Raw genomic sequence first — 27,659 nt, 5'->3', positions numbered from 1 at the left:
TTTTTCAACGTAAAAACAATTTTTTCCAACAAGGACAGAATAATATTTGATCATGTAGCTGCTTTGATTTCATCGTAAATTATTTTCAAAGTAAATCAGGAACATCTGATTTCTGTTATCTGATTTACTGTCACACACCATTCTGCCACTTATTGCTGCAACCCGTGCGTCAGACCACCATGACTCCCAAGTAATTAAAAAACATACCATCGAATACATTTAGCAAATTACAAAATGATGCACTTCCAGCCATTACATATGCATATGCACATTATACAGCCATGCCCGATTCCCCTCTACCTGCAGTGATGGAAGTATTAACCGTTGGTTAGCTGTAAAATGACTCGCATCTCTGCTGTCTCATTCCAGTGGATGGAGGATGGACAGAGTGGGCAAAGTGGTCCGCCTGTGGGACAGAGTGCACCCACTGGCGCAGTCGCGAGTGCCAAGCCCCCCCACCTAGAAACGGAGGAAAGCACTGCAGTGGCAGCATGATGGAAAGCAAAAACTGCACTGAGGGGTTGTGTGCACGCAGTAAGTCACCTGAGCAATATGTTTGAACTGGGGTGGTTGTTAAATGTCAAAAGTTAGTAAATATCCTAATTCTTCAGTTAATGCAAATCAGCCACTGATTAACGAAGAACTTAGTGAATTAGTGCACATAGTCCAACTGTCTAATATCTCAAAGAAACCGGTATCTATAAGGCTCAACTCCCTAATGGCAAATTTGTTGCTTCAGGTGGTTGTTTTATCGATAATCGTGAGTGTTGCAGGCGGTGATATTTTTTGTCACAGCTCACAGTTTCATAAGGTGTATTGCATTTCAAAACTATTTTGTGTAGAACTGCATTCCCTCGGTGATTTGGCACTGCAGCATGGTGAAAGCGGCAATGATGTCGAGAGAGAGAGAGAGAGAGAGAGAGAGAGAGAGAGTGAGAGAGAGCGAGAGAGAGAGAGAGAGAGAGAGAGAGAGAGAGAGAGAGAGAGAGAGAGAGAGAGAGAGAGAGAGAGAGAGAGAGAGCGCGCGCGCTGAGGCTAACGGAGCACATGGAGTGGGATGCGAGCATGACACGACCAAGTCGAAAAATTAGCACAGGGAAGAGCATATGAGAGTGAGTCAGACTCACACTGACACCCAATGTGCAGCCCGTGAGGAGCTGGGAGGAATCCAGCTGACAGCGCATTAGAGTCTCTGAGACGCACATCGACAGAGGCAGTAAGTACACGCTTAAAAACATATACATGCAGAAAAACATGCAGACAGCCCTTGTAAAAGCATGTGTAATGAGAGGAGGCGGGCGGGGGGGGGATCATTTGCACACAGTGCTTCAACTCTATCAGACATGCATGCAAGCCTTGACATAAACAGGCTTCTCTGGAGCAGCCAGATTAGACGAATACACTGTCTGATTTGTCAGAGCGGAGCATTCTCAGGAGGAAAACATGCACTCAAGTGGCTCTGGAAGAGGGGGGGGGGGGGGAATCGGGAAGCTGTTGGAAATCTGTAAATGTGTCACTTGGCTCACTGCGGGTTACTGACTTATTTACTTTCCCACCGCATTAATATCATTATTCTGCGGCCACAAATTGTCCTCATGACATCATGACTCTTTGCGCTCTGACCGTGCTTTAGTCAATCAAACAATGGCTGCTTCTAATGACTCACTCATAGTCAATCCCTCTGAGGACCAGCGAAGTACCCCAGTCATAAATGTAAAATGCTCTGAGACGCCACAAACCATCGTCTCTGCTGCTTCCTGGTAGGTTTTAATTGCTGCTGAATGAATGTAAAAGTCGGAGGGAACCATTTGGTGTTTGATGATCCTTGGGAGAGAAGGTTATTTGGTTTGAGATTTAGTAAGTGGCGAAAGACGGTTTTGACATTCATCAAACCACTCAGGGATGATTGAAATTGGTGGTTATTTCAGAAAAGATTGTTTCTGTCAGGATAGTTGATTTTTTTTTCATATGATGAAGGTGATACCATACAAAGAGGGTGTATAAAGAGACTGTTTTAATCTGCATTTTCTCCCTCATGTACCATACAACACCAGCGTCCTTGTTCATTTTGAAGCCTGTCTTTTACTTTGTCACTCATCCAAATGATCGTAATCTCTTTCACAGTCATTTCTAATTGGCTTTTATTCTCTTTTTCTATATTATATAAACAATTATATTGAACTTCGTTCCACAATGTTGTCATGCATTTCAGGAAGAGGTTATTGTTTTTTAGATACGCAGTACGCCTTTTATGTTTACATTTCTATTTTCATATTGATGAGCTATTGTTTACATTCACGTTCCTGCTTTGTATTATGTTATTGTATCTTTCATTTGCATAGCAACTAGTCCATCCATTTTTATGTTCTTGTGTTTTTTTCTTTTCTTCTTCACTTGTTTCTTCTGTTCAAACAGATAAAAAGATTTCTATTGAACATGCAAGCCATCGTAAGTTCACCTTCCCATGACTTCATTCTTTCACTGTTTCATACCATATTGTTTGTGTTTGCACCGTGTGTGTGTGTGTGTGTGTGTGTGTCTGTCTGTCTGTCCGTGTGCTAATACAGATGAGGAGTCCTAACATCTGTGTTAGCACATGAAGCTGAGTGTGTGCAGCGTTTTGTCTATCCACACCTTGTTGTCGTTTCAGATTGAGTTCAGTGAAGACACGCCTTACCTTCTTGTCAAGCCTTCTTATGAGTGTTGTAACCCCGTCTTGTCTTTTATGTTGACTAAGTGTAACATAGGTTTTTTAGCTGACTCCATGTTATCATGGTTACATACCGGTAACTTTTTTTTTTTTTTACATTTTTGTTTTAACTTACTCTTATTTGTTTGTTTGGCTATATTTTACTGCATCTGTTTTTAAATGATGTCTTATACTCTTGCACTGTGTTTACTGCTATGCACTATTCACCTTGCCAAATTCCTTGTATGTGTAACGTACTTGGCAATAAACAGTTTCTAAAGCTGCTTCTGATCCTGATTTTGATTCTGACAGCAGTTCACTGAAACTGAACGGGGAAAAAAAAGATACAATTACAGCAAAGATTAATAGTTGTTGGTGTAATTCAACAAATTGCCCCCCAAAACAGTTAATCTGGCTCTAACCCAACATGTGTAAAAACAAATCGACAAGCTCTGTTCTGAAGGGAGCAAACTGACATGCCTCTAACCTGAACCCCATTAATCTCTAGGCTATGCGGTAGGAGCATAGCACTTGCTGGAGAAAAACAGTCGATTTATGTCTGACTTTCAGTTAATCTGTGATATAGTTTACATTCAAACTGATGGTAATTCCTCTAGCTCAATGTGTTGTGGGCTCAGGGGAGATGGCTGTCGGATTCGGTTCCATCGCTCCACGTGAGCACGGGAGCTCTCTTCTGCCAGCCCGTCTGCCTCCGGCTTTCCTCTCCTCCACCCTCTCTTCTACTCTCACTGCTGCTCTGTAGTGTCTGTTTCCTCCAACTTCTTTCTCACTCTCTCCTGCTCTTTTAACGTGGGCCTTTTCCTAAAGCACCGCCATCCTTATATCCCATCTCCTCATCACCACACTTATAAACCGTCTGTCCCCTCAACAAATCACAACCTTATCTTACTCCTTCCTATCTTTTTTTTGGTAAATTGCCTTTCCTTGAGCTCTCTCCTCCTCTGTTTATTCTGCCTCCTCTTCTTGTTAACTCTTTTTTTTTTTTGTCTCCCGCCAACCTTGGTCATTGTCTGCTCCTCTTTTCTGCTGGGGTGTGAATGGCTCACGTGTCTGAGTTGGGTATGACTCTGCTAGTGTTGGGCTGTGGTGGGCCTGCTGACCAGTCACTCAGCAGGAGAAAAGATAGGGAGCCCAACAGGGAGCAGGTGAAGTTGTGGCCAACCACCCATCCCCCACCAGTTCGATCCATGCAGACTTTAGTTGTCAGATGCACCCCCCTGCAGGCTAGGAGAAGCTGTTTATTATTGTTGTTTTCCTCAATGATTCCTTTAACAAACAAAAAAAAGTAGCTTTAGCTGGAATCAAATTGAACACCGGGTATATCCTAGCAGGCATACTGCCAGACGTATAGAATAGTTGTTTTTTTCAAGTCTATCTTAAAGCAACACACACACACACACACACACACAAGTATACTGAAAGAGTCATCAGTCACTGTGATTATTTCCCCTGTCCATACTGGCTGTGAAGTTATCCTCTCCCGATGAAACAGATGAAACAGACGGACAAAATTCAAAGTCCCGTGTCTGTGTAAAAATGCATTTTAAAGTTCAACTGAAGCTAAAATGAGGCTTCAACAATCTGACTTAATGAATATTTTCCAAGGATGTACCGATCCAACTTTTTCTCTCCTGATACCAATGCTCTCTTTCTCCCAACTTTTAAATTCATGTACCCGACTGCATGGAACTCATTGGCTTCATTTGTATAAGGTAACGCGATGCAAGCCTAAATCAGTCAGTGACTTGTAGAAACAGTGAATGTTATAATGACATTGACAAAGTAACTGTATTTAATGTGGATCGGTCACATCATGGCCCTAATGATACCTGATATATCTAAAAAGGATTCCTATTATTTTCTACAGTTACAGTTTTAGGGCTTAATTATCTCCTTTTTATTTCCCGGACAGTGTTTCCTTGCTGAGCCGTGATAGTTTGAAAGCAACACAGAAAAGGAATTAAGCACTAAAAATAGTGTAACTTAAGATATACATTGATTTGACGTCGGACTGCTGAAGCGTCGCATTTGCGTCATCTAATTCTTATTTTATACAGAACGAGGACAGTGGATTTTGTCCCCCCCCCCCCTTCACTTATACTGGAATCATACTAAGGAGGGATCTCTTTAAGCCCAGTGACCAATACTACTTCAATGTACATATGTGAGAATGTCAGTATTGTTGGCTCTTAAATATTCAGCGAACAATCTAATTGTTATTCTTCAAGTAATCATGTAAAAAAAAGTAGTCAGTGTTGGTGTATTCAGAAGTGGTGTCACAGTTTCCCAAAGACCAACTCAAAATCCCAGTCATTTCAGCACTTACTTAGACGACCACAACTTACTTGCACTTCTTTCTGCTACAACTGATATGTAGTAAATCAGATGATATATTCTGTGTAAATTGTGTTTTCTTCCCTCTTGTTTTTCCCTTTCATTTGTATCCGTTTGTTTCCACGTGTCCCTGTATGGTGTCTTGACCGTCTGCCTCTCTGTCCCTCCTTCAGCGCTGCCCCCAGGTATGGGTGTCGCAGTCTATGCTGGTCTGGTGGGGGCCCTGCTGCTGTGTCTGATTCTGGTGTTATGCGTGGGAGTGCTCGCATATCGCCGCAGATGCCGCCATCTCCATGGAGACATCACCGATTCGTCGTCTGCTCTCACTGCCGCGTTCCACCCTGGAAACTACAAGCCTCCCAGACAGGGTGAGTTCAAACACACACACACATACACACACACTCGCCCATACGCCATCCAGTACACGTTCACAAACAATTTCCTTCCTATCATTGTGTTTGTTTCCCCAACTTTTCTTGTTTTTACTCATCTTCATTGAAGCACTTGTTCACAATTCAGTCCATTAACACATCGCTATTTATATCATCCCATAAATGAATTCTCTTTATACCATTATCTCCTCTCGCTTAGTCAATTCTCTATTCTTTTACTGCATTACATATTTATTTTTTTTACATTTCAAGCACTTGTCACGGTATCCCTTCCCTTGTTCTTTCCATTAAATATTCATATTCATTAGCACTTTCCACCCAGCCTGTGTCATTTATGTTGATAAGAGAACAGCTCCTCTCCTCTCCCGTGTCCACAGATAACCCTCACCCTCTGCATCCCTCAGCTCCACCGGATCTGACAGCCACAGCGGGGGCGTTCCGTGGGCCGCTCTTCTCCTTGCAGCAGGGGGTCAATGACAGCCCCCACAAAATCCCCATGACCACCTCTCCCTTGCTGGACCCATTGCCGAGTCTCAAAATCAAGGTGTATAATGGCTCCACCATTTCCTCGCTGAAGCTGCCCACGGACATGTGTTTAGGTGATGGGGAGATCCTCAGCCTGAAGTCAGTGGGCACTATGGGTAGAGAGCGAGATTACCACAGCCACACCCTCTCCAGAGAGCCTGGGCTGAGCACCAGCGCCACCCTGGGTAATCTGGGAGGACGCCTTACCATCCCCAACACAGGTAATATATATTGCCTGCAGCTATCACATGTCATTGGTTCACACCCAGCGTGTATGACCCATAGGATAAGATAAGTCATCTTCTCCCTTAGGTGTGAGTCTGCTGATCCCCCCTGGCACAATACCCCAGGGGAAGTTCTATGAGATGTACCTTATTATCAACAAGTGGGACAAAACGACGTGAGTGCCCTTCATCTCCAATCCTCTATTTCATTCATCTCCTTCACAACCACAAGGCAGAACAGACCTCATGCTCACCTCAATCAGAATTTGTGTTTCCCATGCACGGCCATACTGCGAACCACTCGAAGTTTGTTTGAAAGTTCTATCATTTTTTTTCTGAGGATAAAAAATTGATTAACCTATCTTTACTTCTTCACTGAAACTGGAGTATATTCATTTTTTTGCCAATTTTCTGGAAGTTTCACATTCAGTTTTTCTCATGTACGTCAATACCAGCATGTTCCAAACCGTGTCGTGGCCGTGATGTTCTTTTATAGTGTGATGTTTTAGCAACTGTTGCAAACACCTGATGTTCTCCCTGTGTGTGCGTGTGTGCGTGTGTGCGTGTGTGTGCGTGTGTGCGTGCGTGCGTGCGTGCGTGCGTGGTGTGACATTTACAGGCTACCCTCCGAGGGAAGTCAGACTGTACTAAGTCCTGTGGTGAGCTGTGGCCCATCCGGTATGCTGCTGAATCGTCCTGTGGTTCTTACTTTGCCGCACTGTGCCCAGCTAGACACACCTACACCTGACTGGTCCCTCACACTCAAGACACAGACTCACCAGGGGGCATGGGAGGTGAGACATCCTCCGACTGGTAGAATATAACGGGCAGCTTGTTGGACGATGTTACATCATTGAACCCTACATCTGTTTTCAGGAGGTGCTGACAGTAGGAGAGGAGACTTTGTCGTCTCCGTGCTACTTGCAGCTGGAGGAGGAGTGTTGTCATGTTCTCATGGAGCAGCTGGGAACATACGGTCTTGTGGGCCAGTCTTGCCCTCCGCAGCCCGCCTGCAAACGCCTGCAGTTGGCACTGTTCGCCCCTCGAGCACCCTGCCTCTCCCTGGACTACAGCCTTCGTATCTACTGCATCCATGACACCCCACATGCGTTCAAGGTGCTGCTTGTGTGTTTGTCATTCTGTTAAAATGTCTGCATTTGTCTGGTCACCGCTCTCCTTCATTGTCCACTTTTCTTCTTCTTGACATGTGAGTCTATTTGGCATTACTGTACTTTTGGTGTGAGTATTATTAAGTGCTTTACTGGTCATTTCTTTCAAGCTGCAATAGACTAGATGTTTTAAAAAATGTAAAAACATCTATCAAGTCGGCTAAAATAGAGCTTTGTTTGGTCATAAAGAACATTTAACAGACTTTTCTAAATATTCACAAAATAGAAATCAAAACAAAATTTCCCATCCTGTTTGCCCAAATCAAATTCTGGTATTACATTGAATCTCCCTTACCCACTAGAAACAACAACTCTAAATAGCACAGCACAATACAAACTCCCAAGTAAACAGCAAGTGCGCACTCCATCCAGAGAAATTTGGACTCGCTAACGTTAGATTTTCGCCCTTTCTCAGTCCCTTATGTATAAAGTGTTCACACACCAGCCGGGGTAGTAAACATGAGCATGCTGTGTGCATTTTACTGGCAACACACTCCATCATTTCTGGCTGATAAAGTTCAAACAGCTTTCAGAGCTGTTAGCTCTCACACATCTCCATTTGGAAACCTCAACTTAGAGAATGCACAATGCATTTTAATTAAGTCTTTTTTTGAAAACCTGTTTGGAAATGTGTTAGACTGATGAGCCCATGATGACATGAATGTGTTCCGAAGCCCTTCTTCTCTCTGCCTGTCTGCAGGAGGTGCTGGATTTGGAGAGGAGTCTGGGAGGAGTTTTGCTGGAGGATCCCAAGCCTCTGCTGTTCAAAGACAGCTATCACAACCTGCGCCTGTCCATCCACGACATCCCTCACACTCACTGGAGAAGCAAACTGCTGGCAAAGTATCAGGTAGATAACAGCCTGTTGATATGCATAGTGTCTATAGATTATGTTCATGCCTACAGAGCACAAATCGGCAGCAGCTTGAATGATGTAGATCCTTAAAACTATTAATGAGTTGTCAGTATCACTTCACACCTAAGATTCACTCGTCGACTCGTCACTTCTGTTGTAAACAAGCGCTACGCTGCATTCACAGCTGCAACGAGATTGCAGTATGAACCCCGTCTGAAAAAAAGAAATGGAGAAATCTGATACTGGTCCTAATTTATGGACAGTTCGCTGAGGAAATAAATTGTCTTCTGGCAACCAGACCTAGTTGGTGGAAACACCCGATGTCGATATAAAGCATATTGCGATTTCCTCGAATTGGAAACTGTCTTCTAGATCTTTCCTGATTGTGATGTTTAGGACAAAAATAACTTGTATCACATTGCAGAGACCATGTTTTTTTCAGCTTTCCCTCTTGACATTTGTCTATGTTAACAGGAGATCCCATTCTATCACATCTGGAGCGGCTGTCAGAGACCCCTGCACTGCACCTTCAGCCTGGAGAGAGGAAGCCTGGCTGTGTCGCAGCTCTCCTGTAAGATCTGTGTCCGACAGGTGGAAGGGGAGGGACAGATATTCCAGCTTCATACGGATATTCAGGAGGTAATGGTCACAGCTTAGATAATGCAAACGCAGATACAATTGCAATGAAAGCCACACAGTTTTGCCAAAAACAAAATACAGAGGTTGGTCTCAATGCTTCCCACCTTCTCTGTCGATCCAGACTCTACCCCCGCACTCACCCCTCCCCTCAGGAGGCACCTGCCTGCCTTGCTCTCAAGTGGGACCCTATGCCTTTCGCTTGCCTGACTCCATCCGCCAGAAGATCTGTGCCAGTTTGGATGCACCCAGTGCTCGAGGATGTGATTGGAGACTCCTGGCACGCAGTCTGGGCTTTGACAGGTCAGATCTGCCTCACATGTATGTGTGAAAGGCAGCTTGGTCATGCACGAGTCCAGTGTTGCAGTGATACTCAGGTTCCTAGTTCCGACTGTCAAGTGATAACTCAGATTTGTGTATCAGAAGGCTTGAAGCCATTCTCTGTCTGAGGTTAGATGTATGGGGTTATGTTTTAAATGTTGTTTATGTCGACAGGCAACTGTGAAAAACATCGGGTCATATCCTTGTCATACTGATAAGAATCTGGAAAACAAGACTTGAATATTAACTTCAGGGATGTGATTTAGCCGTGCATGTTATACATTGCTTAATACAAATACATTGAGAAGGTATTTCACATTGCTAATTAGCTAATCCTGATTTGTAAAATATGGTATATAATATGGTCACTGGGGCCTTTATTTTGGACTGTCAAAAAGAAGTAGTACCAGCAGTATTTGCCACATACAGTTTTAATGACTTAAAAATGTCTACAATCAATAACGGAGAGCTTCCTTTACTCTTCTTACAACTTGCCTTTCTTTCCCTAAGGTACTTGAACTACTTTGCAACAAAGCCCAGCCCCACAGGTGTTCTACTGGACTTATGGGAAGCTTGTCACCAAGCTGACGCAGACCTGGTCTCTCTGGCGACTGCGCTGGAAGAAATGGGCAAAAGTGAGGTGCTAGTTGTCATGACAACAGATGGGGATTGTTGATTGGTCAAGGAGCAAGCCAGACTTTTTTTTTTTTTCTCTCCACCGTGATGAAAATAAGAACACCTGCCGATAAATATGCACAAACCATAAGCCCACAGAGCATTTTGGTTCCGTCACATGCAATGTATTACCTCTGCCTCATCTTCTTTTTAACTGACCCCCGATCAGCCACTGTAGCGACATACCCACCGTATCCCATTCCTATGATAACTGCTATTCTGATGCTGCCTGAATCCTCCAAAGCAATGTTGCATCTGCAAGATGTGAAACCAATTTGAGGGTACGAAAGCGTATAATGGGTGCAAAGTAATGTCATATGTTGTGTTGACTGTCGTCTTCAAAGATTGAAAATTACGCTATTTTTGTATATAAATAACAAAAGCTTTGGGACAAACAAACAAAATTCATGTATTCAATACTAAAGCACGCACAATAACACAAACAGACAAATGCTAACACGGGATTAGCCATGTTTCAGTTGCAGCATGAAAGTGCATGATTTTACACCATCTCACCTCATGGCAGGGGCTTTTGTTTTCTGCATTGTCATTCTGTGTGTGCAGTGAATGACAGGCAGCGCCAACCTGTCTAAAACCTCCTCAGGCTATAGACACACTCCAACACACACAGACAAACTGGTCATTAACAGGCTCTGAACCAGACTCTGATTTCTTGTCCAACCACTTGGACTGTCAACAAATCCCATGAGGTCCGAACCCTCAAGGTCTGAGGGCTTGAGCGTATCGCTTTGTGCTTGACAAAGAGCGGCCTCTCAGTTGTGGTAGGAGGGTGAAATGTGACGTTCATTTAAGAATTTACGGATAACTTGACCGACGGACTCTTTATATTGTACCAACAAATGCCTCAAAGCCTTGGCATACCATTCCACCTCACAGGGGGGGGGGGGGGTTCCTCTTTCTTCTATCGCTCTGCCACACTCCTCCGATCGGTTGAGAATAAACTGCAGAAGAGCTTTCTGGTCATCCCTTAAAAGTTTCCTTTGGGGAACGCTCTTTAAGTTATTATCCATATTTGTGGATTTTTTTTTAAATTTCATTGTCATTGCTGTTACGATCATACAGAACCTGTTCTATCATCGGTGCTTATTTAGGCTGCTGAGCTGCTGTGTTTTTTTGTTGTTTTTTAAACTCTAGTAGAGCAGGCCAAATGGGAGAGCTATGTGCTTAGTGGATGTCTCAGTTGTGAATAACAAAACCATGTGTGTTTGTTATTTTTAATACGCTGCATCTATTTCAAAATGTAAAATGTATTCTGTAAAACATGACCTCAACACTCATACATTATGTTTCAATCTATTCTCTGTCCACCACTTATCTATGTGTCCATCTGTCTATCCATCGCCCTGTAACTCATTGTGTCTCCCTTGTCTCATTTTTACACCATATTGTTAACCTTTTTACTAAGCCGCCTGCTTTGTGGTCAGGGTCCTCAAGCTTTTTGCATTCTCAATATTGTTCTGTCAGTTATTGTTAGACGGAAATTGAAATACCTTCATCGTTTAACTTTGTCAATACTTAAGTTCTGTGTGTTTTTAAGTATTTTTCTCCCTCAAAGCAAAACAAGTGTTCGTATCATTGAAACCACAAAAACCAAAACACAGGCAGTATCCCCCTCTACAGCAGTGAGTCATGTCACTGTTTTGTGTGAATGAACTGAAAACACAAGCGCGCGTGTGTGTGTGTGTGTGTGCGTGTGAGTGAGTGTGTGGGTACGTGTGGGCAGGTGGGTGTGCACGTACAGTGTGTGCACACGCTTAAGAGCTGTCATTTCTCTTTGTAAGTGCTATGCAAGTACAAAAGAAAAGTGAAGCATTTTGACTTCTTTTGTTTCCTGGAAGAGTAATTCTATTTTTTCAGATTAGGGCATTGACAGGGTTTTGATTTTGTATTCTTGAGTGGTTCAACATTTGTGGTTACAGTGGTATGTGTGGGAATTCTTCAACTGGATCGGAAGGATTGGATCACTGACCAAGAGAGTTACTGTTGAAAAAGCCCAAATGGTAGAAGAACACAAAGTGCGGTACAATGGCTACAAAACAAGTTGTGACTAATACCATGAACTCGTGCCCTGCAGGTCTTTGTCTGTAAGGAAATAACTGAATGCAACCAGTTCAGAACTTTGGATCCCTGAACATTGCAGGACTATTTTTTTCGTTGCTCAAATCTTGTTACAGAGACTGGCTAGCCGAAGACTACAGTGTTTATTCGTGCAGATTTCTCGAGTATCTGTTGGATCTTTGGCTATAGCTCTGGATCATTTATGCTGGAGCCGGACTGGATTCTTCCTTGCTCCAATAAAAGAGAAATATTTAGCCTTTGTTCACGAAGTCAGACATTTTTATGAAAAAACCTAAATGGATTCAGTGACTTTATTTTAACTCTGTAAAGTATCAATTGTAAATATACGTCTAGCCTTCTTACCTGTAACTAAATATAATTTTTATGCAATAAATTATATTTCTTAGTTTAACAATAGTCTGTGTGTTGTTATTGAATTAAAACGTGCACAATCAAAGTTAATACGAGCAACTTTCATAAAATCCATAGAGCAAACTGCAGGCTTCTTTGGAATTTCTCGGCAGGAAAAAGAATGTCGTGTGTTTTTATTAATTACACCCCATTTTCACAGCACATAGAGAGCTACTCAACCTGTCCCTCTTTTCCTCACACCTCATTGGAAAATTCCCTTTCGGTCCATTTAGCTTTGAAAGCTTTTAACAAGCAGGCTGTCCAGCCTTCAAATTAAAGAGGTTTTAGAGGCCCTCGTCGTGTCCTTTATTAAGGATTGACTCTGGGCACTTGGACCGAGCATTCTAACCTTGTGTTTTTTAATTTATTTTCTTTACGAGTGCAGGATGTGTAGGGATTTGTCAGATTAGACTCTTATATTGCGGGCAAATATCCAAATGAGTCATCTCTAGTGAGAGTGCACTGCAGTAGTGTCTTAATGGCAGGCAACACTTTGCACCTGTTTCATTAGATGCACTGCTAATTAAGGACTGACATGCCACCCTTCAGTGCATGACCTAATTGAACCTATTGCATACAATGATAGGACAGTAAAAACCGGACTGCAGCTTCAACCCACCCCTTCACACAAACAGGACGTTTGTTACTTTTGAGGGAATAAATCGTCAGTAAGAATATTATTATTTTGAAGGTGTGTGAAAACTATTTTGAGAACATGTGATGCCAGTAATTACAACAGATATTATTCTGCATTATGAAATGATAATAATATTTTTTGAGTCTGCACAATTAGATCTGTTGTTGCCAGGGAAAAACAACCCTTTACATTCAGACCAGTGATTCATTTGATGATGATTACTTTAGTACAGTGGTGTCCACTCATGTGTCACTGACAACCAAGAGTCTGCAGGTTTTTACTTCAGTCAATGACACAAAACCACCTGGTATCATGTTTGACTGGAGAGAACCTAACGTCTTTTTTCTTCTTGGTATTGTAATTGTTTTCACATTCCAGAGAGGTGCAGCAACACGCTATATGCTGTCCTATGGTGCCCTCACCTGGTAGATATGCTGGGTAACCCACACTTCTCAACAAAAGCTAGTACACACATATTCATTTGAATATAATTATTGTTCTTATTGTGATATTGTATTTTTTTATTGATGTTTATTTCAGTATTCAAGTTCTTTCTCTTATTCTATGACATAGAAATATTACTATGTACTGTCACTCAAGGAAGGGTGGGTTAAGGATCGTAAAGGGCACAGTGATTGTAATGTCAATGCTCCTGACCATGCCATCCTGTTGGTTTTACACTGCCCAAAATAATAAAAATGTATTTCAAATGAATGGATTTATTACCTGTTAACTACGTTAACAGTAGTACTATTGTAGTAATGGCTAATAATCATGTAATAATGTGTCCACAACAACATAGAGTATTACTACTTCGAAGCCACACAGTAGTCTGTTGATGGTGTAATGATTTGCATGTGATATCTGAAGGTTAGTTTCGCTGTATTAAGCACTTCAAATTGTATGATAGTATTGTATTTAAAGCTTGATTGAGGACATGCTACAAATAATAATTTATTGCAATTAGAGATGATATTTCTTACACTACACTGCACTCGTTTTATCATCATTGATTGATTTAATCACTGGAAATTACTCGGAAATATCAATTTATCTCCAAAAGCATAATGTTCTCCATTTTATTTGAAACTAAAAGCGTAATTATTATTTTAGGGAAGTTACAGTTAGTTCACTTATTGTGTAAAACAAAAATAGATGTATAATTGTATGTAGAAACCCAGCAGTCGAAGATCTGAGTGCTTGTGAAGGATTATAAAACAAAAGAGACTCTGCAACGAGGCTGCTCCCAAACCATTAACAAATAACTTAACCTGAAACTTTAATGTCTCGCAGCCCAGTTCTGAATGAGTTTAATTGTTGGAATGCTGTTAAGCATTCCAACTATTGTTATCCTGTTTCTCTTTATTGTTGGAATGCTGTTAAGCCTGCAAGGCCTTCTCTGCTGGCCTAAACAGAATCACAAAGCTATATCTATTTTATAATTTAATAATTTTTCTGAAATACACTACATGTATCATAATTTATAAAAATATTTTCCCCATTATCTTATTTTCTCATTGCACAGCTACTGTCTTCCTCAGTTGCTCTGCTTCCAGTGCAGCTTGTTTTAAGGGGAGCTTTTATCCAATCAGATCTCACCTCTGTGTCTCTAGGTAAGAGAGGCCGGAGGCCTGCAGACTCACAAGTGCATCCCTTTGCAGTTGAAGTGAATGGGGATGATATTGTTGATTGTCATATTCTTCAACCAATCAGATCTTTAGTTTGACATGTTGGGCGTATTCTTTGACGTGCCAGAGACTGCTAGCTGAGCTAGCCTGACGTGTTGGGCGGTGACAATCCCAATATCTGCTGCCTCTGTGGAGTGGACATTTTTAGCCCTCAAACACATTAAAACCTACTCAAGAAATACAACTATGGAGGCTCGACTGTCTTCACTGGCGTCCATGAATCGAGAAGGACTTCTTACTGGAACTAAAACGCACGGATTTACTGAACAACTGTGAGATTAAACCCTTTGTTAACAAAGAAAGGAGGATGCACTTTGTCTTTAAAAAGTGAACACCAGCTCTGGTAAGTTAAATGCGTTTGTTTTTACATCTGCAGTAGCTTTAATATGCTTGTTTATATATTATTATTTGTACAACTTGTTTTTATGAAGATTTTTGTTTGGTTTTATATGTGATAGGAACCATAGTTACCTCCAGTGTTTCACTGGGGACATATTTAGCAGGTGGCAGTGCTGGCAACTTGGTCACTAAATCTGGCGACTTTCCAAACGATCATGGAGACTTTCTTTTGTCAAAAGGTACTAGTGACAAATCTAGCGACTTGTTCTGGTGTTAATGGAGAATTTTGTGGTGTTTTGACGTTAAAGCAGAGAGGAGACGCACTCTCGGCAGATAGTGTATCTACAGGTGTTGGCTTCATTTTTACACGAACCAAATAATAACCGTAGCTGTGTTTCAGCTGCAGGACAGCAGTGAAGGCCCAGGTATAAAATGCACGGCCCGCCACTGTGTTTGGAAGAAGAAAAGAGGGCGTCTTACTTGTAGTACTGCAAGTGAGAGTGTGGTGCCATCTGTTGGCAAAAATATATCAGTGAATAAAAAGTGAATGAAGTTCCAATACTGCCATCATGTGGAGGTTGTCCAGATGACATACACGCATCATTAGTGTCCCTTGTTTTTAGAAATATGTCGCAAAATGCACCACAAAGTGATCTTCTCACTATGTGTATGTATAGGTGAATATTAATAACAATTCAAAAATAAAACTGTGATTTTATTACTTCACAAAGCAATGAAATCACAGACAGTGGGCTGCTCTGTATCATCCAGGTGACAAATAAAAAGTCCCACATGGTCCTCAATTAAATGCAATCAATTTGGGATTCATGAATTGTGCAATCTTTGCATGATGTCGATGGAAGCATGCAGTGATTCAAGTTTAGTTTAGTTCATGTCTACTCATGTCTACTGCCTTTCTGTTCATTATTTTTATATCTAAATCAACAACAACACAAATTAAACTGCTGACATGTTTCATTCTTGGTTGAACCTTGTATGTATGCTCTGGGTCAAGATGATGCAAGTGTATCATCACAGATCATCACACACATCACGGGTTTATGGAAACACTGGCTTCAGGAGGCTGAGGGTGAGCTGCAGTTCCCACCACCACACTTTGTGATGGAGGGACAACAACAAGGCTTTGTTCCTCTTCCTGTTTACTAGCCTGTTTACTACCCTGTTTACTACGCTGACCCTGCTTTCCCTCACGCTGACCCTGCTTTCCCTCACGCTGAACCTTTTGATTATAATGCTTTTAATGCTGCTTTTGAGCGTATTATTGACAGGTACCTGAAGAGGAGGAGGACCCTGAGATTGATGTCGTCGGACTTGAGGACGAGGACTTTGCAGTTGAGCTCCCTGTACTGGATGTTGAAGACATCGGGCCACTCTTCTTGGAAGATTCTTCAGAAGAGGATGCAGTAGTTCCCTCAACTTCTGGCCTCGGCTCCTCCACAAAACGACGCAGGGAAGAGAGCGACGACGAGGAGGAGGCTGCTATGAAGAGGCGGAGGTGGTCCGAAGACAGCGACTCGGATTGACTCTACGATAGGACGGGCTGACAATCCTCCCAGAAACATCATCGGAGCAACCACTGAGTCCACATCGAAGCAGGACCAGTGGTTCTCATGGTAGCCTTTGCATCTGGCGGGGCTGATGACACCCCATGTAGCGCCTTGCACTGGGGCCGTTGGATTGACCCACTTTAACCCTGAGGGCCAGCCTTTGCGTCTGGCAGGGCAAGGAACCTTTAGCTTGATCACCTAAATACAGAACATCCAATACGAGCAAACCTCATGAAAACGGGACCAGGCAAACTCCCCAAAGACAGTTTGGTTAAAGTCTGCGGGTTGAAATTGCCTTAATCATATTGGCCAAAAAGGTAAAGTAACATTTCAAATATATTAAATTCTTTATTCAATAATTCAAAGATTATTTCTGTTACTAACCATGTTTGTTTTCCCTTTTGGCCGGAAAAAGTAAGTAGGAGCTTCTGTTTTGTTGAAAAAGTGACCTAGAATAGTCTACAATATAAAAACAAAGTAATATTTTGTAACATACCTACAAAGTGTATGCTACGTCTATTTGTTCATAATTTATTTCTTATTTGGTCATTCAAACATTATTTGTCCATCTTACTTACCATGATTTATTGTTCCCTCTCTTACTCCATCACCGTGCAGAAAAGGTGAGTCAGAGCTTCTGATTTAGAATCTATAATGTAAAGGCAAAGTTAGAAATAGCTCAATGTATTGTAATGTTAATCTGTTTATGCCTTTAGTATGTTTATTTTACAATTGAAATATTGTTTTATTGACCATTCTGTCTCATACTTAACTTTTACAACACTCCACCACCTGAGCTGCTGCTGTTCACCGTAGACAAAAAAGGTTGGTATGAGCGTCAAACTATATTAATCATTTACTATCTTTGATTCATGCTGACCCTGATTTCCCTAACGCTGACCCATATGATGGTGACGCTTTTAATGCTGCTTTTGAGTGTATTATTGACAGGTACAGGTGGGCTACCTGAGGAGGAGGAGGACCCTGAGATCGATGTCGTCGGCCTTGAGGACTCCTCCACAAAACGACGCAGGGAAGAGAGCGACGAGGAGGAGGAGGCTGCTGCGAAGAGGCCGAGGTGGTCCGAAGAGAGCGACTCGGATTGACTCTACGATGGGACGGGCTGACAGTGTGTTCCCTTTGGCGGGAAGTAAGTAGGAGCTTCTGTTTTGTTGAGAAAGTGACCTAGAATAGTCTACAATATAAAAACAAAGTCATATTATGTAACATACCTACAAACTGTATGCTGCGTCTATTTGTTCATAATTAATTTCATTCATTTTCAAAAGCATTCAAAGATTATTTGTCCGTCTTACTTACTGTATGAATCATTTAGTGTCTTTGATGCAATGAATACAACATTATTTGTCTTACCGTTATTTTTATTTTTCTCTCTCTCACTCCACCTCCTGAGCTGGACTAAAAGATGAGTATGAGCATATATACTTATATGTAGTTTTATAAACTCAGTTCAGGAACAGGGCCACGCCCAGAACACTGCTCATTTCCTCTGCACAAAGTATTTAAGCACAACGAACCCGTTCACTTCCTCTTCGACTGTCTTCACATCCCTCCCCCCCAACCCCATTTTTGTCCTCCTATTTTTCTCTCTCTCTCTCTCTTGCAGGATTACAGGAACAACAGGGGACTCTGCACCGCCGGAGCTTCCGAAGAGACGGCCCCCACCCTACAGTCTCCATTCCCCCCGTTCCCGCCAGCCGCCGGACATCAGCGGTCCCCCATCGATCACCTAACCTCCTTTCTACAAACCCTCCTCGTTTCTTCTTCCTTACATCCCTTAATTTCTTCATCCCTACCCTACATCCCTCTACCTTGACCCCTACCATACATCCCTTCATCTTTTCATCCCTACCCCACATCCCTTCATCCCTCTACCCCTACCATATATCTATTCATCCCTCGACCCCTTCCGCTTCTGGAATCTAACAATTATTCCACTGTGCAATAAACCTCTCGAAAATAATACTGTTATTGGCATGGTCCTTGTTAGTGAAATAAATAAATAAATATTTCTATATATATATATATATATATATATATATCTATATATAAAGTAATGTGTGTTATTGTGTAAACACAGAAACACTGAGATAATTAATGAGGACGTTCCTTTATTTACAGATGTTTCCTGGTCATTCTTCTGCAGGATTGTGTGAACTGCTCCGACTCATTTCACAACTTCACTGGTTTGGTGTTGCATTCAATAAAACACTCGAGTCCTCTGAAGTCACACTTTTGTACTGTGAGATTTTTTTGGTTCAACTTCAGTCATGTTGAGTTCATGTGAAGCTTCTTAAATAGTGAATATAACATGTATAGTGGCTTAAAACAGCTTTGCATCTGTCAACAAGCAGCTACACCGAGTCATGAGGATTACTTTGTAGACCACATGATTTTAAATCAGTCCATACACAGATCAAAGCATTGCCACATATCCAACAGCTCTGAGAAACCATCAACGGTCAGGGAGGTAAGAAGATGAACACATAAGACGGATTGTAAACACTTCAGGAATAATACTAAGTATTTCATTAGGTAATTAAGCATTAACTTGGGTTTGTTAGACAGAAAAAACAATGCTTTCTCCACACATACAACTAACAGGCCATGCTGGCAGTAAAGATGTGATGATCATTAAACAAAAAACATTGAAGGATGAAAAATTGAGGGAAAAGAAACATTGCTATTCTTGGATACCACTGCAAAAAAATAAACCAAAACAAAAAGTGAATTGTGTCCTGAAGGTGGACCCAGAGGCACCGCCATGCTATTACAAAACAGGTTTATCAGATATAGGTGGCAATTTAATCTCATGCTCGGCTTTGGTCAGACTGCTTTCAGCACTCATCAGTCTAGTCTCAGTTTGCCAGAATTCAAGAAGACATTTCTGGGGACCACAGGATGCTCGATGCCAGGGACGTGCGGTCAGGGGAGGCAGGGGACGCAGAGCCTCACCTGTCATCATGAAAAGTAAAAAACAAATAATGATAAAATAAAATAAAAATTAATATGTAGCGACTGATCTGTGCTATAAATAATTTATGTATGATTCCCATCATATCAAGCATTTTTGTAATCAAAATCGCTGAATTTGCGCATTTCCTGTTCAAACAGAGGAGCGGAGACGCGAGGTGAGGCAGCGACGAGCTTTGCAATCCCTCACAAACTGGGTTGAGAGCCTTCGGCACGCGCTCAATCATACCTCCCCTGACCGCACGCCTTTCTTTCCATAGAACAGGTCATGTATTTCACGTATGTGTAGAACATATTCAGTCTAGCTGATCTGACAGAAACCGCAGTGAAAAAGCACAGAGGTGAGGCAACCAGTACCTCTGCCTCAATGAAGGGGTCGTAAGAGAGCCCACGGGTCGGATTCATGCTTGTAGTTCCGTTACTCTTCTTCTACACTTCTCTTCTTCTTCTTCTATTTTGCTTTGTCCGCAAACATTGAAGATTAAATATCTAAGCTTTAACAATTCTCAAAAAACAGGAAAATATGACCAAATCAACAGCAATCCAACATCGGACAGGTAAAGTAACCTTTTATGTGTTTGTTGTTCTCTTTATAAATCCGTGGTTGTTACACAGATTTTCGCTTCTGAAACGGGTTGGTGGGGCCGGTCGCAGATCGCGACACTGGTGCATTCAAATATGTACCTTACCTGTGTGTATGTAAAGAATGCTGATATGAAAAACAACCAGTAGTCAATGTGCAGGCTGCTAATTGAATGGTGATTTAAGATACTCTATATTGGGTTCATATATTTGTAAGTCTGACTCTGAAAGAGTCAGTACCGCACCAGCCACGAACCTCACCGCACGTCACTGCTCGATGCTTCCTCCTGCAGTGCGGAGTGTAAGAGGACCTCAACAGTCTTCTGATGACACAATACAGACTTGTGGTCTGGAGAAATGGGGATTGTGTGGCGATTGCTTAGCCCTGTTTGAATCAGTAGGGAACAGCTGCCTAAACGTTGCGGGGAGAATGTAGCGCGAGTTTGTGCGTAGCCTCGCAGAACATACGCGCCTCAGTTTTGTTTTGCTTCCGGGGTCAGACGCTGACCCGGAAACTAAACAGACAGACAGACCGGTGTCCACCGAAAACGTTATATTTACCACAATTTAAGCTTCTGCATTTTCCAAATGCACTAGTATTATTGTTCGGTTTGTAAGCCTTGTACCGAACAGTTTAAAACGAATACGTGATGTTACACCCCTAGAAACAAATAACCGTAGCTGTGGCGTCATCATGAGATTATTAGGTGGTAAAACAGCAGTGAAGGACCAGGTATAAAATGCACGCCCGCCACTGCTTTTGTCACATACTTTTGAGGTAGGTAGTGACAATAGGGACCAAATACGAGTATTTCAGTTTTATCTTTGTTTAGTTTCAAGAAGTTGTTGCTATTCATTTTAATGGCATGCCTTTTTATGAGTTACAATACATTTATGTTTGTATGACTTTTTATTACATTCTACGCTAAGACTTAATATTTATGGCATACTGTACTATAACTTTTGGATGGCATACAATACTATAACTTTTCTCGTGACAAAAATGTCTGATGTTTATGATATACTCTACTGTGACCTTACCATGAATTTTTGATGGCATAATTTACTTTGACTTTTTTTACATAGTATACTATGACTTTTTAAATGAAATACTTTTGGCCACAAGAGGCTGAAGCACCTCTACCTCATGTTCTAACTAAAACTAACAGGGTTTTCAGGTGAGTTTAAACACAAAGTGCATAAATGATTGTGTTTTATGACTTTTTTCGACATGCTGTACTATGACTTTTTATTGAATAGTCATAGTATATCTATACATAGGACATAGCATGTCGAAAAAAGTTCCAAAAAAGTCATAGTATAGCATGTCGAAAAAAGTAATTTAAGTTTTTAATAACTTCTTTCAACATGCTACACTATGACTTTTTATGACTTTATTGAAATACTGTAGTATGACCTAGTTCGACATGCTAAAAAAATACTTTTTAAAGAATTTTATAGTCATACTATACTATGACTTTTTTGTGATATACTACTCTCAAGACTTTCATGGCATACTCTATGACTCTATGTTTTCAAGCATGGCTTTGAATTCAACGGTCATGTAATTAGAAAGAATATTTAAATCGGCAGTAATGACAATCCTATCAAAGGTCAGTACAATGGAGGCTGTAAATTCAGAAAATTGACAAATTAAAGCATGGATTGGTTTTGGGAGGTTATTAAATAACAGTAAAGACAACTGGCTCTGTATCACAAATGTTGACCACTTTGTGAGTCAAAGCTGAAGAAATAGATAATAGATACTGGACTGCATATACAATTATGTTAAAAATTGCAAGACACCTTGGCCACATGGCCTTGGCAAATCAAAACTAGCATAATTCAACCAGCTCACAGTATTCATTTGGCTTTAACCAAGTTTAGGTGATAAAAACCGGGTAAAAAGCTGATACTTAAAATTGGGACACATGGCGAACTCGAGCTCAATAAATAGTTCCATTTTTTAAAACTGCATAGGCAGCATCAATGTTATAAAGTAACTAAGGACAAATTGATTGACAAAGTAATGAAAAAATTGGATGATAGAATAAAGCATGCAAAGTTATTTTGGATATGACAAAAATGTTTTGTCATATCCAAAATAACTTTGCATGCTGACCCCAGAGTTGACCCTAGAGGTATACTTTTTGTCAAAAAGTACACCTCTGGGGTCTAACATAAGAACATAGAAATAAGGTAAATTTGTAAATAGGTGCTTTTATTTTACAACCGGAAAATAACCAAGCTTCCGGTATGTGGGTTGGCTTTCCGAATAATAGCGTGAATTATTTTTAAGATTTGTGTTTATTTTAAAATACAAAGCTCGGGCCTGGGCTATAATCAGTATCGCGTAAATGCAAGTTGTGTTATTGGGTAGAATATACGTTTTTTAATAAAACTGGTCCATATTTGTGAAGAGAGAGCTTTTAGTCTGAAGGATTCGTGCCGGAATGGGTATTGTGGTTGCTGCTGTCAGCTGACCAGAAATGAAGTTTGCTGTGATATGGAAGTTTGTGTCAGTCTAACACTTGTAGAAAACACAGGAGCAGCAGTCAGGGAGGTGCAACTGTGAGGTATGTTTATCTTTTATTTAATGAGCCCAACATCACGCACGGGTCGGAGCAGTTGGCTAACCAACTGCTCCGTTTGTAGATAACTTGTACAAGGCTGGGATTCAGATTTAGCTAAAATACTGTTTGCTTGTTTACAGCCGTGTCCGCACGTAACAAATACAACTTGACCTGCTGTCTATTCGCCTGAAGACCTCAACAACGAAGACCGCGGCAAAATGGGCAGAATAATTTCGCAATTCATAATGATAACATTTTGCCCGCAGTGGCCCGATGCATGCTTCTGAATGAACAGCCCAGTGTAGCCTGATGTCGGTGAAATTGGTTTTCGTCATGTGATTATTGGTTCCTTATTAGTGGCACACGTGATGCTTTTAGGATGCAAGGTCAGCATTGTTTTGTCATGTCAGCCTTCCTTTAACCTCCTTAAATAGTTCCACGAACAACATCCCATTGTGAACGCAAGTGGTGCTGGTGAAAGTCAGTTTTTTTCTGTTCCTGCCTGTGGCAGAAATGGGACACGTGCAGGTGTGAGATGAAACTGTAGTTATCACAATCGCATGTAAGAAATTATTCGTGGTAAATGCTGAATTACTTGAATGTATGCGATGAAGCATTTAACTTTGAAGAATGCCTCCGTTCGTAGGATTTGCCAAGCCCTGACTCCAGTCATGCAAGCCCAGGACAGACTCCTGCTGCAGGAGAGCAGTGGGTTCACGTTCACACACTGCTGCCAACTGATTCCAATGAATGATAATCCTCGGGGTGAAACGTGACTATTTGCATTGCAGCATGTCAGGATCTGGACAATTGGAATGGTCTCTTCCAGCTGCAACACAGAGATCTCTCCAGAATATGGCTCCACAACAAGTAGTGTGTCTTTTCCTTTCCGGATAAGCACAAGTAAACGTAAGCATCATACAAGCCCACTTATTACAATACCATTATTATTTGTGATTTTATGAACTTGTTTTTTCTTTCTTCCTCTTCTTCACAGCTTTATTTGTAACACTTCCTGTCTTCGCGTTCAACCCCAATCTTCCCTATTCTCTCTTGTCTGTACTTTGAGAGTATCCGTGAAAATGGACAACACAGAGCCCTTGCAGCCCAACCTGAACTCCTCCTATGCTCCGACTGCTCTGGGCAACCACCATGTGTCTGAGGATGAGGAGAGCGAGGACCAGAGTTCCTCTGTATCACTCCTGCCCAAACATTCCTCGGTGCCCCTGGCCATGCGCTACAGTCCAGATGACTCGTACTGCTTGGTGTATATCATCTTCTTTCTGATGGGCATCGGCTCCCTGCTGCCATGGAACTTCTTCATAACAGCCAAACACTACTGGCTCTACAAACTGAGCAACAACACTCAACAAGGTGGCAATGAGGAGCAACCTTCAAACCTCGGCGTGAGTACAAATACGACTATTATGTGCATGTGCGCACGCAGGAAGGTGCGCATTTTCTCAATTCTGCATGCTTTTAGAACCGTCACGGTCCTGTGACAGACGTGAGAACTCGCATGTCTGAAAGGAATCCATTGCCACACAATTAGAAACGGCAAGACGCTCGTTGAGGGTAACTAAGATGAAGGCCTAGAGGGGTACGGGGGGGGGGGGAACTGCTTCCTTTGTTTCAAGGATGGAGGAATTCTATAGATTTCTGCTATTGTGAGATTAATGCTTGATTTTATTTGACAGGGACCAGGGCAGAGATAAGGATTGTTGCATGTCGTGTGAGACACTATGTGAGGGCGTGGTCTTCTATTCAAGCAAATTTAAATGTTTTGTCTTTTCACGAACTATTTACAGGAATACTTTGAAAGCTATCTGGCCATTGCCTCCACGGTTCCCTCTGTGCTGTGTCTGATACTCAACTATGTCCTGGTTAACAGGTTAAATCTCACACACACACACACACACACCAAAGTGCATTCATTTCACATGGTTCTTTGTCTCTGGGTATTTGGGTGTTAACAGTGTCACATTTGTCCTATCAAGGCCCTTGTAGATTGTCATTTTGAACAGCACCCCTGCAGCAGAACACATGTGTGGATAATTAATGGCTTACTGTCCCACAGCACCAAACATGTGCTTCTGTTTGTGTTTAAGTTGATCGACCGATCTTTGATGCACTCCTGCCTTGTCCCTGTATGTGGCGCTGGTAGGTTATCTTCAAACGTGCGGATCCTGTCCTCTCTCTTCGTCATCCTGCTGGTGTTTGTGGTGACCACGGTGCTGGTGAAGGTGGACGTGTCGGACTGCAGGACGGATTTCTTTATCGGCACGCTGGCCAGTGTGGCCGTGGTCAGCGGAGCGTCCAACCTCTTCTCTGGCAGCGTGTTCGGGATCAGTGGGTATTTCCCCATGAGGATTTCTCAGGCTCTTATATCAGGTACGGCTCTCATTCACGTCATATTGTCTTTATACATTACCATTGTACAAATGTCCTAAATATGCACTATTTAGCAGCTTCGTTAAGGGTTTACTGATGAAATAATGTGATGTATGTCTCTTTTGAACTGACTGCACAATACATTAGCGGAGGTCCTTTCTTGTCTCAGGCCAGGGCATGGGAGGCACGCTGAGTGCAGTAGCATCGATAGTGGACCTGGCAGTGGCGAAGGATGTGACAGACAGCGCTCTGGTCTATTTCCTGACAGCCGACGTCTTCATCCTGCTCTGCATCATCGCATATCTGCTGCTGCCAAAGCTGGCATATTCAAGGTCGGTATAGCAGCCATAGATGTTATGGTTCCAATACAGATACTTACATCACCCATCATTCTAATATCACAAATATAGGTGATATGATTACACCTTTCCCTTGTCATGTAACATTTACGTTCATCTGAATCTGAATACTATAGATCAGTTAGCTGTGTGCATTCTATCTGCCACAGTGCCATTCCTCCCACCACCAGATGGTGCCAACGGTAGAACTGTTCAGATCCTACACAAAGTGGGGTCAAATTATTTAATATTCGTTGTAATACGTAACCTTACCTATTCCAGTTATTGGGTTTGTGCATTTTGATTTTGCAGCTACTGTTTGATGAAGGTCACTAGCACTGAAATTGCTTGTTTTGCCACCGACAGGCTCTGTTATTATACGTTCATGACATTATGGAAAGGACGCTGCAGAGAAATAAAAGGTTTGAGGCAGCAAAAGGTCCCACTCTTTATATCACTTATTTTCCTTCTGTGGGCATAGTGTCACAGCAAATTCAAACATTCTCGAAATCATCCAAATACGCAGCTCTGACATTGAATATCTTAAAACGCTGAGCTACGATCTCTGTACCCCAACACCACGAACTCTGCCTGGCTGTCAACTCGCCTTTTCACCGGCTTCTTCCGGCAACACGTCACATCACGAGATTTCAGGTCAAGACATCTCCTCGAGCGAGACGCCTTCCAGAATCAGAGCCAGTCAGTGGACGTACACTGATGGTGCCAAATTACCCCAAAATGATTACACTGCAGCCCGTGTGGCATCTGCCATATGCAGCGCTCTTGGCTCAGAAATAGTGGTCTTTATTAGTCGGTTAAACAAACAAATGGGAAAATAGGGTTGAAAAATACCCGTTAGGACAGCATTATTACAATCTAATGATAAAACTAGTGAATAGGTTCAATACTTTGTTTTAATAGTGAAAGATTTTTCGAGATTTTAGTTGTACGAGTCACTTGCTGCTCTTCTTCCTAGGTACTACATGCAGGCAGCAGCATACACCAGTTCAGGGGTGACGAGCGAGGGGGGAGCAGCAGGCACAGGGAGCAGTGTCTCCGTCCCACCACTGCAGCCCATCCTCAGGAAGACGTGGGTGCTCGGCCTGAGCGTCTTCTACGTCTTCTGCGTCTCCATCATGGTGTTCCCCGCAGTGTCTTCGGGAATCCAGTCAGTCAACAAAGACAGCCCCTGGGCGACCACTTATTTTGTGCCCCTCACCAGCTTCCTCCTGTACAATGTAGCGGACTTCTGTGGCAGGCAGGCCACAGCCTGGCTGCAGGTCCCTGGTCCCACCAGTCGAGTCCTGCCTGTGCTGGTGCTGTGTCGCTCAGTCATGGTGCCACTTCTGATGTTCTGCAACTACCAGCCAAGGGACCACCTCCACACTGTGCTTTTCGCCAACGACGTGTACCCTGTGGTCTTCAACTGCCTGCTGGGCCTCACCAATGGCTACCTCGGCACTCTGCCAATGATCTACGGCCCCAAGGTCGTACCCCGGGAGCTGGCAGAGGCCACGGGAGTGGTCATGGCCTTCTTTCTCACTCTGGGACTGGCTGTGGGATCGGCTTTCTCAGTTCTTATTGTGCACTACATCTGACCAGGCTGTTGAGCAATACACTAGTCATTTCCTGTGGGATAGTTGAGGTATACGGCAGACAGTCGCTGGACAGTGGAGCCAAAGCACTGATGCTAAATGGACCGATAAGCCTCTTAATCATAACTCCTCACATTAATATGCATAGTCCATAGGGACAAAATTACACAACCAAATTTTCATATTGAAAAACTGAACCAAAAAAATATTTGGTTCAATTTGTGAGACATCAGTTGTTATACAGAGGGTGCTGTTTTAGGTCCACTGTAATAAAATATGTAGCTGGCAAAGAAGCATCACAGCTGCGTGAGGGATACAAGCCGGTGGTTGTTGAACATGTGGTTGATGTGTCATTTGTAAACCTTGTAACTTAACTTCAGCAGACTTTATAAACTGAACATTTCCAGTAACAAGTTGGTTGTCATTTCTTAAAGACGCAGTCCAGTAGAAGTGAAGGACAGTAGCCACCTTTTTTAAATATTCCAGCTTAAACAACCTTTACAGTACATTCAATATTTTGCTTTTTCAATGGCCTTTTAGTTTATTTCATCTGCAACTTGAGATCAAAATACACATTTTTGTACTTGTGTAATATACTACATTACTGCTAGCCACTTAAAAA

The 27,659-nt window shown here is 42.1% G+C and overlaps 2 protein-coding genes across 6 annotated transcripts in view; both read left to right on the top strand.

Annotated features, from left to right (window-relative positions):
• Positions 1-12,278, top strand: part of unc5b (unc-5 netrin receptor B) — a 46,413-nt gene extending 34,135 nt beyond the window's left edge. Inside the window, exons 7-17 of the mRNA XM_079279724.1 lie at positions 370-534; positions 2,416-2,448; positions 5,218-5,412; positions 5,814-6,182; positions 6,274-6,361; positions 6,805-6,979; positions 7,062-7,301; positions 8,055-8,204; positions 8,685-8,849; positions 8,971-9,149; positions 9,678-12,278. Of these exons, the coding sequence (XP_079135850.1) occupies positions 370-534; positions 2,416-2,448; positions 5,218-5,412; positions 5,814-6,182; positions 6,274-6,361; positions 6,805-6,979; positions 7,062-7,301; positions 8,055-8,204; positions 8,685-8,849; positions 8,971-9,149; positions 9,678-9,843 (1,925 nt within the window). The 3' untranslated portion in view covers positions 9,844-12,278. The remainder of the gene's footprint in view (positions 1-369; positions 535-2,415; positions 2,449-5,217; positions 5,413-5,813; positions 6,183-6,273; positions 6,362-6,804; positions 6,980-7,061; positions 7,302-8,054; positions 8,205-8,684; positions 8,850-8,970; positions 9,150-9,677) is intronic.
• Positions 12,279-22,647: 10,369 nt separating this feature from the next.
• slc29a3 (solute carrier family 29 member 3) lies at positions 22,648-27,441 on the top strand. Of its 5 annotated transcripts, none has more exons than XM_079280285.1 (8): positions 22,648-22,716; positions 22,854-23,099; positions 23,360-23,622; positions 23,711-24,119; positions 24,522-24,604; positions 24,878-25,104; positions 25,274-25,436; positions 26,419-27,441. In XM_079280285.1, the coding sequence occupies exons 4-8, from the start codon at positions 23,796-23,798 to the stop codon at positions 27,038-27,040; spliced, it is 1,419 nt and encodes a 472-aa protein (XP_079136411.1). In that variant the 5' UTR covers positions 22,648-22,716; positions 22,854-23,099; positions 23,360-23,622; positions 23,711-23,795; the 3' UTR covers positions 27,041-27,441. The 5 variants fall into 5 exon arrangements, with proteins under 5 accessions (XP_079136411.1, XP_079136410.1, XP_079136409.1 ...); XM_079280284.1 differs by having other exon boundaries at positions 22,854-23,241; XM_079280283.1 differs by having other exon boundaries at positions 22,854-23,622.
• Positions 27,442-27,659: the final 218 nt, after the last annotated feature.

This window comes from Melanostigma gelatinosum (assembly GCF_949748355.1).
Source record: "Melanostigma gelatinosum genome assembly, chromosome: 12".
Taxonomy (NCBI): Eukaryota; Metazoa; Chordata; class Actinopteri; order Perciformes; family Zoarcidae; genus Melanostigma; species Melanostigma gelatinosum.
The sequence above is the reverse complement of the archived record's forward strand: the minus strand, read 5'-3'. Positions and strand labels throughout refer to the sequence as shown.